General features: G+C 42.0%; 1 protein-coding gene across 1 annotated transcript in view; it reads right to left on the reverse strand.

Moving 5' to 3' along the window:
• The window catches only part of SHPRH (SNF2 histone linker PHD RING helicase), a 1,609,144-nt gene that overhangs the window by 1,210,721 nt on the left and 384,024 nt on the right, over positions 1-14,399 (reverse strand). The window contains exon 9 of the mRNA XM_044068807.1: positions 7,183-8,127. Coding sequence (XP_043924742.1) covers positions 7,183-8,127 — 945 coding nt within the window. The remainder of the gene's footprint in view (positions 1-7,182; positions 8,128-14,399) is intronic.

The raw sequence follows: 14,399 nt of genomic DNA on the forward strand, positions 1-14,399 counted from the left end.
AGCTTGCAATGGCAGTTGGAGGTTGAAAGATGGTTGGATTCAACAGAATCGGCAGTTTGCCTGGAGGGTTTCAAAAGTCCCATTTGTTGCACGCCCAGGGTAAGAAGTCAAAGTAGAGATTAGGGGCTGAAATAAGATATTAAAAGAAAAAGATTGTAAAATACAGAAGCAATACAGTTGAAAACACAATTGATAGACTAGTAAGATAAAATAACTGTAAGTATTATATTATTTTACCTGTTCCATTTTGTTTTCTGTTTTGAAAAATCTGCTTTGCCTGGTGTTTTTATTCTATGTGCAAGATAGACAGTTAAATTACTCAGGCTGCACATTGCACACACTTTTTCATTGGTTAACTTCTTTCCTGAGTGATACATAGTACATCTGCGGCCTTGTCTTTTCGGATAAGACTCAAGGCCTGCAAAAATTACAAGCATTGTTGGTGACTCTCTGATGGTTACTTGTCTACCCACCCTCCAATTCCTTGATCTGCTTTTTTAAAGATGGAGATTTTAAAGCTGTCCACCCTTACTGTAAATTGAGCTTTATAGGCTCCTCATTTTCTACACTGTTGTGGCTATCTTGAATTATTTCCCTTTGCTTCTGCCTATTTTGAAAAAAAAGTGCATTTTGCCTCTCATTGTCTATTCTACTGATTTACTTGCTCTGAATTCATCATATAGCTAGCCTGTTGGATAAAGTAGGGCTTTTTTATACTCCATCAAGCTCTTTTTCTGTGTTTTTTTTTTACATCAAGAGGTCAGAGGACTTTCCATCTGGTGACAGTGGATGGTAGCCTAGTCTATTTAGATTGAGGAAACGCACTAGATATTCTTTCTTGTAGTCATCTTATTGGCTGGAGGGCTTATTAATCAGCTTAACCTATTTTTAGTGCCCTCATAAATTCTGCACATTTGAGTTGCTCTTTTCTCATTTCTATAAAGCTAAGTACTTTTATTGAATAATCATGTTTTTATAAGCTGTTTGAAGTACACTGCTGTTATCTCTAATTGCTCAAGTTTAACTTTGTTTATGGTAGCATTTCACTGACCTGACACTCTTATACTGTGCTTTTACATTAGGAGGATTGGGATTATTCACCTAGTGTCAGCAGGTGTTTGTCTGGTCTATCTTACTTGGGAAGCCCACAAAAGGGCTCCTAGTGCAGTTGCTTTACTGGCCAGAAGCCATAGTAGTCAGTTTTCTATATTTCCAGTGCTGGTATAAATTCAGTACTTTAGCACAGAGCTGCTTGCTGTGCCAGTACCCTGTACATATGCAAAAATCCAGAAACATTGCTTATTTTCATTATACTGTGAATGTTCACTGTGCTACTTATTTTATTTTTTTTTTGCACTTTTTTAAGGATGTATTTGCAAAGTGCTGTAATGGCTGCTGTTCTGTACTGAAATCCACTGTATCCAGTGTTTCTTGGTTAACACTTGGACTCAAAACCAGTCATTTTAGAATAACAGAGACAAAAACTGCAACGCAGGAAAAGGCTAATTTCACCTATCTGAGCTAGGAATTGCTGGTGGAAAGCTTATTGTGTGCTTACCTAGTTGGACTTGGAGCATAGTCAGTGTAAATTTTGCTTTTTTCTGATCGTATATAAGCCTCGCATTTAAGTGAAGCTGCTCTTTGCAGTAGCCAGATGGTTACTGCTGCTTTATACATAAGCAATCACCAAAAGCTGAAACTGCTTTATAAAAACCACCTCATAACTTTACCTCAGTCCAGCATTACTCACAGGACAACTAGTCTGCACAGTGAGCAGTATTTACACATTTAGTTAGAACTATTACAACACCCGGGACTATCACTGCTTAGAGAGCATCTGGTGTGGGCAATGGGCAGCATAGCCAGTTAGGTTAGCTGCAGATTACACCAAGTAAGCACCCTTACCTCGTCTAGTTACAAACAACTTCCATTCCTGTCCCTTATGAGTACACATTAGGACCTTCAACCATGGATGGGCACTTCTCTGCTACCTCTGCATCCAGCTTTGTAGACACAGATATCCTATGTACACTGACAAACACTTAATTTTCAAACAGACAAATACAGTATTGAGAGATATAGTTACACATTGACCCTGGAGGCCAGACTCTCGCAGACATAAAAAGCAACAAACAGGTTTGTCAGCAACTCACACACACATCACTCACCATACCCACAAAAGACCATAAACAGAGACCCAATATGCAGAGGTGCTCACACGTAACTTACACAAACCTCAAAGGCCTCTCAGATGTAGTCTTCAGAAACCCCGCATGCACACAAACAAGACAATTCCCATCACAACACATAAATTACATCTCATTTTGTCTCAACTACCAAGCCTGTAAGGCAAAAGACTCCACAACCCAATATTCTGGTTATAGAAAACTCCATTGTGAGATGCCCACTTGATGTCCATCTTACCAGGCGGGATAATGAGAAGTTTGCAGTTCGTTGCCTGTCAAGGGCCAGGATCCACCAGATCATGCAAGGACTCAGGTGACTTACCCCTAAGTACCAGTATGACTCGGTCATAGTCTATATGGTTGTGAATGAACTGAGATGTACCTCCTTGATATGACTGAGCTCTCAGAATGTGTCACAGGCAGGTATAAGCCTAGCACTGAGTAGCATTACATTGTCTCCAAGGATGATGCCACAATACCAGCAGAAAATGATTGACTTTAATAACTGGATTAGCTATTGGTGTCATTCCAAAGGGGTCCAATACTTAGCTTGGGAGGACACGGTTGACAGGCCATGCTGCTTTGCCAGGGATGATCTTCACCTGTCACCTCTAGGCTTTTGGATGTTGGCCAAAACATTATCCACCCTTATTGTGCCTTTTTAGGCATTGCCAAATAGACAAAACTTGCAAAGTTAAAGCTACTCAAGACAAGCTAAAGGTGTTACTGATCAATGCTAGGAGTCTCAACAAGAAACTGCACTCAATAGAAGCTCTCCTCATCCTGGAGAATGCTGGCTTTTGTGCAGTTACTGAAACATAGTTCAAAGTCACAGAAAGCACTCCGGCAGTGCATGGCTTTTAACACCTTTAATACATTCTGACTACCCACTAAATATGAAAGAGTAAAAGGCAGAGGTGTATCTACCTACATAAAGTATAAGCACACCTCAAGGATGGTCAAATAATACGACATGCTTGAGCTACTCCATACTCAACTAACAATGGGAAAAATCCATTACCATATTTTTTTAGCTACAGGTCCCTCACCATGAACCAGAAAACCCATACATCATACCTGAAGCTACCACAATTACTAACCAGCTCAATACCATACTCATGGATGATTTTAACTAGGCATGCAGGCCCAAAGATTTCTTGACTTTGTAAATTCAAGTGCACTGGAGCAGCTAGTCTGCATACAGCTAGAGAATCAAATATCTGGTACTCACAAATGTGTGAGAGGGCTGCAGCCCCACCCCCCAAAGTGTGATGTCCTCATTGGTAAGATCAAAGAACAAACTGACTTCCTTAGAAATAAAGATAAAACTAATCCCTCACCTAACCCAAAAACTTTAAGAACTTCCCTAAGGTAAATAACCCCCTATTAAGGGACAGCATCGCTAGTTTCCAAGCTCCCCCAAATCCAGAAAACACAGAAAACTATGCAGAGGTGTACAAAAAAGTTCTGTATGACCATACAAACAACTATATAGAAACAGCAGTATCAAACACAAAAAAACCCAGGTCAAACCACAAAAAGAAGCCACCCTGGTAAACCCCTAGTATTAATAGGTCGTACAACAAAAGAAAGGAAATTCTGTCAAGAAGTAAGAGGGACTATGCACAACAGAGCAAAAAGTCCCTCATTAGTCTAAACAAGTGAATCAGGGAACTTGTTAAAGTCTCTGAAAGCAGACTTTGAGGTAAAAATAGCCTCCAAAGCTAAGGATAACCTCAAGGCATTTTTCAGTTATGTCCGCAATCTCAAGGGCAATGCCTAACAATCTGCAGAACTAGTTGTACACGGAATCGCCTATACCTAACTGGAACACATAACAAATCTTCTGGCCAACAAATTCAGCTCAAATTTCACCTCCCCTTTACCCCCAGTTCTCCCCTACAAAATACCCTCCACCAATCCACTGCCAATTATCACCAAAAAACAGGCTGCCACTGCACCCTCTAAAGCTAAAAATATGGCTTCAGTGTGGCCTGATGATATGTCAAGCTGCCTCTTAGACAGCTTAAATCAGAAATTATCGGGCCTATTAGGATCTCTATTTAACCACAGCTTCCGAACTGGCTTTAGAGGACAGCAACAGTCATCCCTCTGCATAAAGGGGGACCATCTACTGACCTGGGAAATTACAGATCCATTAGGCTTGACTAGTCTTATATGTAAGGCCATGGAAAGAATAATCACAGACCTGATAAATAATCACATAGAAAACCTCCAAACACAGGACCCGCCCTAATATGGCTTTTTCAAGGGCAGGTCATGACTACTGAATCTGGTATATTTCTTTGAGAAAGTCACAAAGGCCATGGATGACGGTAAAAGGTACATACCGCCTACCTCAACCTGGCCAAGACATCTGACACAATTCCCCATTTGGTATTACAAATAATCGCAAAACTGGGCATAAATCCCCACATCACCAGATGGACAGCCAAATGGCTCATGGGCAGGGCATGTGGTTAAAATGAGTGCATCTACATCTAGCAAGAGGCCAGTTACTATTGGTGTCCCACAGGGCTCAGTTCTGGGACCACTCCTGTTCAGAACATACTTCTCTGAAGTCAAGGCTAATGTGGAAGGCCTCTTAATGACAATGTTTGCTGATGACTGTAAGCAAAGGGCAACCAATGAATCCCCCAACAATGTAGGTATCCTTCAGAAGGGTCTACATCAGAAAAAATTACTGATTCCAGAACCATGGCCTAAATCTAAATGCAAAAAATGCATTATCATACCCTTTGGGAAGTCAAACAGCCTTGCAAATTACAACAACAGTAGCATACTCCTAAGAGTAGATTCAGATGTGAGAGATCTAGGTACACATATAGACAGTAGCCTGAACTTTGACCGCCATGTGTCAGCAGTGGTGAGAAAGTCCTATATGGCACAACTTATAATTCAGATCCAAGGAAATTACAGTCATGATGTACTCAACTCTCATTAGACCAATGACAAGAGTAAAGTGCGCCATTTAACATGTACTTTACTAGGCATTTACAGCAGCTGGAGTGAACTCAGAGGTTTCTCAGAAAGCAAATACAGTGTGTAAACAACTTGTCCTATGCAGATAGACTAAAAGCCTTATCCCTTTACTCTGTCTCGTACTGACTATTAAGGGGTGATGAATGCCTGACCTACAAGGCACTCACAAATCCAACCCTGATACAGCTGCTACACCATCCCCAAGTCAAACAGCACACAGGTCACCCAATCTAAGGATCTAAATTTAGTCAGCGACTCAAACAAAACATACTGGAGAGACAGATGTGTATCTCAAAGATTGCCCCTTATTTGGAACAGGCTTCCTATTCATGTTAAGCACAGCCCTTGCCTGGCCATCTTCCAATGCAATTTGGATCAATGGATGGGGAATCGCAAATTCACACCTGGGGTATCACCTGTGTCTGTTATGGACACAGGCAATCAGTAAGAAACTCAAGGCATATACACAAGCCATGCAATCCTTTTGCCCCTAAGGGCCATATATTGAGTAAAATCGGTTTATATTGGCTAGGCTTGTAATGGCTCTTAAGCCATAATCTCCTATGAACCTATAAGGAGGTCCAAAAAGAAGTTCCTTTACCAATGAGGCATCGTGGAGCTCCCACTTGACATGTTCGCTCTGTAAGGGCTGGCCCATCAGCCAGGCATGTGTCCTCACTACAGACCCAGTGGAAGCTGCCCTTCATGATGTATTTACTGCATCACAGTCACACATCAAGGAGTGCCTGGTAACCTGGGAACTTGGGCTGCATAACTTTAGCATATCCTTCTTAAGGCTCTTGTCCAGTATGGGGTTGCCTTCCATATTTGAATAAGGATTTTAAAACTGGAATCAAGGGTGCTGCAGCTAACTGACAAAGTGTCAATGTTAGTGTGTGACACAGACATGTCAAATAAGCTAAAAAGTAAGGTGCACATAACAGCGGTGTGACCAATGTTTCTGTATGGCACTTGTGTACAGACAATATGACAGTAAGAGGAAACGAGGATGTCCAACCAAGAAATGGATACACTTTGTAAGTGATGACCTGAAATGGGCAGGTATGACTGTTGAAGACAGCAGGAGAGTGGCACTAAATTGACAAAGGCGGCAACAGATGGCACAATGGCCTGATCTCATGTAATAATGGAAAGAGGGGAAGATAATAATGACAGTCACCCAATGCTTTCCTTCTCTCATCACTTAAACCCCAACTAGTAAAGAAAATAATGTATGCGGCAGTGAAGTGCTCATTCCCTTTCTTATCACCGCATAAGTATTTGCTACAATAACACACAAGAAGTCCTGCATATGCACTTTCCACGTCAAATGCCATGAGTTATTACTAAAATTAAAATGACATCTCTGAGCAACAGGTGCTCTAATGCAGTTCTCTGTTGGGATGCCTTTTGTGCAGAGTCTGCATGTCCTCAGTTTTCACATGGGTTTTCTCTGGGTATTCTGGTTTCTTCATACATTCGTAAGATTTACATTAAGTGGATTGACTGACTCTAAATTGCCTGTAGGAGTGGGTGCACATGTGTGTGACAGAAGAAAGACCTGGCATCTTGCTTCTGTTTCCTCCTTTGCTTTGTAAATGCCACAGATAGAAGCAGCTGTCTGTGGTGTCGCTCTAGGAGTCAGATTCAACTTGTAAGACAGAAAGAATGAAAGGCACAACAAAATCACAACAGGAAAACTTATAGTGCCATCCCCTTCAAATGACTTCTACACTGTCAAAACAAGAACTACTCATATCCTACAATCTGCTGATTCTTACCTTCTCTCACTGCCACACGCCAGCTTAAATAATCTTCCTTATGTACATTTTAAATGAAATTATAGTACATCAGTGAAAGCTATGATCAGACATTTGTGTAGACAATTCTCCTGTAGAGAGACAGATATATAAACAGCACATATATTTTGTCGTATACACTGTACAGGGAAACAGCACTGTTTAATATGTGCTATGTAATGAGCGCCCCTTACCAGTACTCGAAGTGAAGAAGAACTGATATGTCTGTTTATCTCCTCTACCCACTGGTGGCATATAGAACTTGGAGAGATGATCAGTGTAGCGCCAGTGGACACTGGTTTCATAGCCACAAGACAGTGTGGACAGTAGAAAGCCATTGTTCCCAGGTTTTCTTTCTTATAGTTGACACATTCTGCATGCTGCCACAGCTGACAGTTCAAGCACTGTACTCGAGCTTTGTAATCCACCAAGCCAAGATCACCACAGATGCACTCAAAACGATAGTCTGCAGTACTGAAGGGGAAAACTGGTGTGTGCTGTGTGGCAGGTTGGCCCTTATCAGGTCCAATGCACTGTACTAATGGATTTTCAATAACATCTCTGCCCCCATCATTAGAACTTTCTGTACAGTCTTCAGTAGCAGATATATTTGATTCTTCCATGTCATGGCCGTCAGCATATTCTTTACTGCTGATGCATGTTAAACTAGCATTTGCAGTTTCCATGTCATGGCCAGCAATATTCTCATGAATGATGTCGTATTCTAAACTAGTATTTTCAACTTCAGTGACACATACAACAGCATGCTCCTTACTGACACTGCATTCTAAATTATCTTTTTCATCTTTCTTGTTGTCAACAACATTTTCTTGACTGATAATGCAAACATTTGCATTTTCAACTCCTTTCTCTTTCCCATCATCTTCACTTTTAACAGCAGCAGAACTTGTGAAGTCCTCACTTTTAACATCTGTCTTTTCCACTACATTATGCTCTGCTATTTCACTGCTCATGCAATAGTCATGGTCACTAAAATTACAGTCCTGTAATATTTTGCCATCACTTAGCTCATTTTGAGTTGGCCTCTCCAGTGTTGCCTCAGGTTTACTGTCAACAGCATCATTAGGCAATGACTTTCTAGGACTTTTTCTGACGTTGGCATTAGAAGGGCTCTGACTCTAGAAAATACACAAAAAAGAAAATTTGTAACTAACAGAAAATTTTCGATATACATGTCAAATAACAGAAAATGCAGAAAACTTACATGGTAAGTCGTATTATAATCTCAGTATCTACATCAGTATTAAAAATAAACAGGATGTATAGTTCTTCTACAAACCCTTCTCTACTGTATGATGTTTAAAACTATGTCAATGCACATTGGTATTAACTTCTACAGAAACAGTACAATTCTCTACTCAGGATTATTACAGTAGTAATTCTTCAACAACATATTATGTATTCCTCAAATTAGCTGATAATTGAGGAACACATCTGTGGGGGAAAATGTTAGATTTCATCTCCTGATATTCAATGTTCCACATATTTCTGAATCTTTTTCCATTTCCACTCTTGGGAGTATGCATTTCTCCTATCACTGAATACCACAGCTTCAGAAACCAGGACAGGAGAACGTGGCCAACTCCTGTGCCACTCTGTTCTCCACTACTCACTGAGGGATGACAACCTGGAAGACAAGAAGCATTAACAGATGACATGGAGTGTTTTGGTGTTTAGTGTTGGTGGCTCTGAAATTGCCTGCCCCTCCTGTAAGTCTGTATTTGAACACTCCTCCTGAGTCCATCTCATTTGCTCACTTAACCAAGTATAGTTAGATCACATTCTGAGTCTAGTGCTCACTCTACTTAATATAGAGAGAAGATTTGAGAAGGCCAACCCACTTAGGTTCTTCCTTCCTCTCTCCTTGCACTTTACTAACAAAAAAATAAAAAAAAATAAAAAATTGCACTTTATTCATCTGTTTTATTTTGCTTTTGCCTCTTCTTAAAAGTACTCAATTTTATTTATTCTGCTGCATTTAATACTGCTTGGTAGTAGCCTGATTAAACTGTAACTGTTTTTCTAAGTCTTTTGGTTTAAGCACTTGGGCTTCACACCGGTTGTTTTACATTTAGAAGGTTTGTGGTCTGCACTGTGGTGGCAGGACAGGTAGCTTACATCCTTATAAGCTGGGAACTGCTGACTGAAGGCTCGGTGTCTGCTATTCTAAAAGTGTATTAGCTCTGGTTTACGCACTTGGGCTTCAGGCCAGTTTTGTACTCTTGTGGGAGGAGAGGCTAAATTCTGCCCTTCTGAGCTGGGAATGTCTGGTCACAGGCTTATTGTGCCTGCTTATCTGAACTGTTTCTTTCTGAAATTGGTGCACCTTGTTGCTGTAGCACAGGACCAGATTCAGGCCTGCTGAATCTAGCTTTGTTTGTATAACTTGACCACTGATCCAGGCCATCTTTTTTTGGAGAAGGCTCCCCTGCACCCTAGTAGCAGGAGAGTGCAGTTAGAACTTGTCTGACTGAATACTGCTGGAACAGGGCTCAGTTTTGAGCTTTTTTCTGGTTAACTGGGTAACTTGTTTAAATCACTTTGTTCGTTTTCTATTGTTTTATATATATATAAAAAAATTGCACTTTATTCATCTGCTTTTACTGTATTTGTGTTTCTTCCTACTTTATTACTAGGGTCATTGACTACAACTCTGAACTGAGATATATAACAATAAGCATCCTTTTCTGTGCATTTAAAGTGTTTTATTGATTCTATCTGCTTTATTTCCTGAAAAAAAAAATATATATATATATATATATATATATATATATATATATATATATATATATATATATATATATATATATATATACTTGTTTCCCACCTTTCTAAGCTAGTATAGTCCAGTTTTCAGGTTAGTGCTGAATTCAGGGCTGTGTCACAAATCTCTGTGTTTGCCCATACCTTACTTGGATAGAAGGAAGTTTCTCTGTTCACCTGTGAGAGAGGGGAGCTTTGAGCAGCCTATCTGTCCCTGGAGGAGTGGTTTCAGCCCAGAAATTAGTAGTTTATTGGGCCATTTTGGGCTAATTTCTATCTCTTTTATTTCCCTGCTATAAAAACTGCATTTGCCCAGTTTTGCGTGCTGAGCAGCGCCGGTTAACTAGGGTATAACTATTCCCGGCCCCACAAAGTCTCCTCTTCAATTTTTCCCTTGGAACTAGACAAACTTTCAACTTAAGCACTCAAGCCATTCATTTCTCAGCCCGGCACTTGCTCAAAACTCATAGCAAGCACTTATAAACCCTAGCACTAGACCCCCCTATACTGTACAGAAGGACAGTTTTGCGTGCTGAGCAGTGCCGGTTAACTAGGGTATAACTATTCCCGGCCCCACAAAGTCTCCTCTTCAATTTTTCCCTTGGAACTAGACAAACTTTCAACTTAAGCACTCAAGCCATTCGTTTCTCAGCCCGGCACTTGCTCAAAACTCATAGCAAGCACTTATAAACCCTAGCACTAGACCCCCCCTATACTGTACAGAAGGACAAGGCTCTCTATTAGACTTTACCAGCCATTCAGTAATATAGTTCATGGTACCTATCCAGGCATGTCTAAAGGGAAGTTTCAGGTGTACTCTCCAGTCCAACTGGTGAATCGGAGCATTTTGAGGCAATTTTACAACTGCCTCATGTACAGAGACAACCCTCTCCTACCACCAAACACTAATACATGCGAGAGATGCAATTATACAGCCAAACTGGAGGCTAAGCTCTCTCAACCCAAGACTGGATCAGACAGTCAAGAGGAGAAGGGAAATACTGGCATCACACCACCAGTCTCACATAGATCCATTAAACCAGCACCAGCAAAACACACATAAATACACAAAAACATACTCTGAGGTTCTAAATAAAAATCTGCAAAAGTAACAGAGACCTCCAAAGCAGACATCCAAGCAATCTCCACCCCCAACACAAACCATGAAACACGTACTTCACAAAACCAGTGTGGCACGCAATCACAGCCCTTAAGGCAAAATAACATACCCAACATACTAGTAATAGGTGACTCTATAGTCAGGCACACTGACGTCTCACTCACTAGGCTGAATAAGGAGAAGGTTACTGTTAGCTGCCTGTCGGGTGCCAGGATCTGTCACATAACACAAGCACTCAGGTCCCTCCAGAACAAGTACAAATACGACTCTGTCATTATCCATGTTGGTGTGAATGACCTGAGCCGTACCTCCCTGGACTACATGAAGAGAGACATGGAAGAGCTCTCTGAACACGTAGCCCAGGCCGGTATGATCCTGACCCCGAGTAGCATTCTGCACTCACCAAGAATGATACTACCGGTATAAAGAAAAAATTATCAATTTCAACAACTGGCTAAGTTTCTGGTGTTATTCAAAGTGGATCCAGTGTCTGTCTGCCTGGAATGACATGCTCGACAAGCCACGCTGCTTCCCTAGAGACAGCTTACACCTGTCACCCTTAGGCTTTCGAATACAGGCCAAGGCTCTTGCCACCCCCATAGTGCCTTTTTTAGGCAAGGCTCAAAAGACAAACCCATCGCCATAAATAGCACAAGTAACAAAAATCTGAGGGTAATGCTACTCAATGCCAGAAGTCTAAACCTCAAAATGCATGCACTCGAGGCACTCCTCAGTATGGAGAAAATCGATATATGTGTAGTAACAGAAACCTGGTTTAAGGCTCCAGAGAGCACCTCAACACTACCAGGCTACAACTCATACCATACATTTCGGCCACAGAACCCGGACCAAAATACAAAAGGTGGGGGGGTATCCATATTCATCAAGGATATCCACACCTCCAGGTTAGTGGCACAGCACGATGCTTCAGAGATAATCCATGTGCAACTAACAATGGGCAAAACTGCAATTCAAATTGTAGCTTGCTACAGATCACCCACCATGTCCCAGGACCCCCATTCCGCATTTCTGGAAACATTGGAAAACATAAAGGTCCTACCAAACACCCTAATTTTGGGTGATTTCAATTACCCAAACATTAACTGGGAGAACTACTCAAGTACTAACTCCCTTGCCCAACATTTCCTAGAATTTATAAACTCAAATGCCCTGGATCAACTGGTCAACACTCTCCCCAGAGGTGACAACATATTGGACCTGGTCATCACCAACATGGGCGACCGGTATTCCACACCGGAGGTCAACCCCTCGCTGGTTAGATCTGACCATAAACAAATCACTTTGGATATCCACATTCCGCCCCCACCCCCGGACAAAGAAACCACAGTGAAAAACTTTTCAAAAGCAAACTTCACATTACTTAAGACCAAGGTGGAAAGTTTCAAAGCCACCATGCTAAAGGATAACGCTGTCCAAGCTGCAAAATCCTTTACTAATGCATTCTACGGGCACCTACAAGAATGCATGGATCATGCTATCCCAAGCAAAACCAAGACTCACTCCTCCAAGAAAAGGAAACCAGTCTGGTGGACCCCTGCCATAAACAAGCTATACAATAGAAGGAGGAAACTAGTACAGAAAAGAGAAAAATCCCAAGAAGGGAAGACATCCCTGATCAGTATCAGCAAGAAACTACAATCCCTCATAAAATCGTCCAAGGCAAGCGTCGAAAGAAAAATTGCCAAGGACTCCAAAGATAACCACAAGGCATTCTTTAGCTATGTCAAGAATCTAAGTGGCAATGCTCAGATCTGCTCGGAGTTAGTGCAGAATGGCACAAAATACACTGAACCAACAAATACTGCCAACATCCTGGCAGACCGGTTCAGTGCAAACTTCACCCCCCTCTCACCCCTAAAAGGGCCCATAAACATACCAGAAGAATGTACAGCCCTTGAAATCACAGACACTCAGGTTAAAACAGCCCTCTCCAAAACCAAAAACACAGCATCAACGGGACCAGACGGTGTCCCAGGCTGCATCCTACACGAGCTCAAAGACAAACTAACCCCTCACCTAAACACACAGTTCAAACTCAGCCTCTCCACAGGCTACATACCCATAGAGTGGTGCACAGCAACGGTTATTCTGCTCCACAAAGGTGGAGCCATAACAGACCCCGGGAACTATCGCCCTATAAGCCTGACTAGCTTGGTTTGCAAGGGTATGGAGTGCATCATCATGAAACTCATTAACAGAGACATTGGGAACCTCCAAACACTGGACCCTACCCAGTTCAGCTTTGTTAAGGGCAGATCATGCCTTCTAAACCTGGTGGACTTCTTTGAGACAGTTACCAAGGCTATAGATGAGGAAAAGGTGGTACACACAGCCTATCTAGACCTCACAAAGGCCTTCGAACACCATTCTGGTATTATAGACAAGCTCACCAGCCTGAACATAAACCCCTATGTCACAAGATGGGCTGCCAATTGGCTCACGGACAGAACACACATGGTGAGAGTTGCAGGAGCTAGGTCTGACTCTAAACCGGTTACAAGTGGCGTTCCCCAGGGCTCAGTCCTAGGACCCCTCCTGTTCGGCATATACTTCTTAGAGGTACAGGCAAGCACAGGAGGACTACGGCTGACCAAGTTCACAGACGACTGCAAACTAGGGACTATAACTGACTCTCCGGCTGACATAGACATCCTCCAAAAGGGTCTCACTGAGATGGATACCTGGTGTCAAAACCATGGCCTCAAGCTAAATGCCAAAAAGTGCATAGATATCCCCTTTGGAAAAAACAAAGTACCCATAAACTACCACATAAATACGGAAAACGTAATAAGGGATCTGGAGACCCAAGTAGATAGTAATCTCTCCTTTGATAATCACATTGCCAAAGTGGTTAGAAAATCCTTCTATGTGGACCACCTAATCACAAAAGGGTTCGCATCCAGATCAAAAGAGGTCATTGCGCCCGTCTACTCATCACTCATCAGACCCATCATAGAGTACAACGCCCCATTTGGGATGTGCCTTACAAGACACCTGCAACAGTTGTACCTCACCAAGAGGATTACTGGCTTCAAACAGATGCCCTATGCAGCTCGACTGAAGAAACTCCAGCTGTATTCGGTTGCATACCACCTACTCAGAGATGATCTCTGCCTGACATACAAGGCCATGTCCAACCCAGAATATGCTCCACCTAAAGAAAACCTTATCCCCTCGAGCCACACACTCTAGGGATGTAAACCTCACCACAACAATAAATAGGACGTGCTGGAGGGATAGATTCCTGTCCCAGAGACTTCCCATGCTTTGGAACAAGATTCCAATCTACAATAGGCAGAGCTCCTCGCTAACGCTCTTCAAGAGAAACCTTGACGAGTGGATGGGAAACAGAAAGTTTACCCCACTAGGATCACTTCAGTGGCTCTGCTGGACAGAGGCACAGGGAACTAATCTAAGGGGGCGGCAAAAGTCAACACATTTTGGCTAGGCTTATAAATGCCTTTGTTCAGATAGCCTAGTACCCAC

This window comes from Protopterus annectens, chromosome 1.part0, assembly GCF_019279795.1.
Source record: "Protopterus annectens isolate FY-2018-M chromosome 1.part0, PAN1.0, whole genome shotgun sequence".
Classification (NCBI taxonomy): domain Eukaryota; kingdom Metazoa; phylum Chordata; order Ceratodontiformes; family Protopteridae; genus Protopterus; species Protopterus annectens.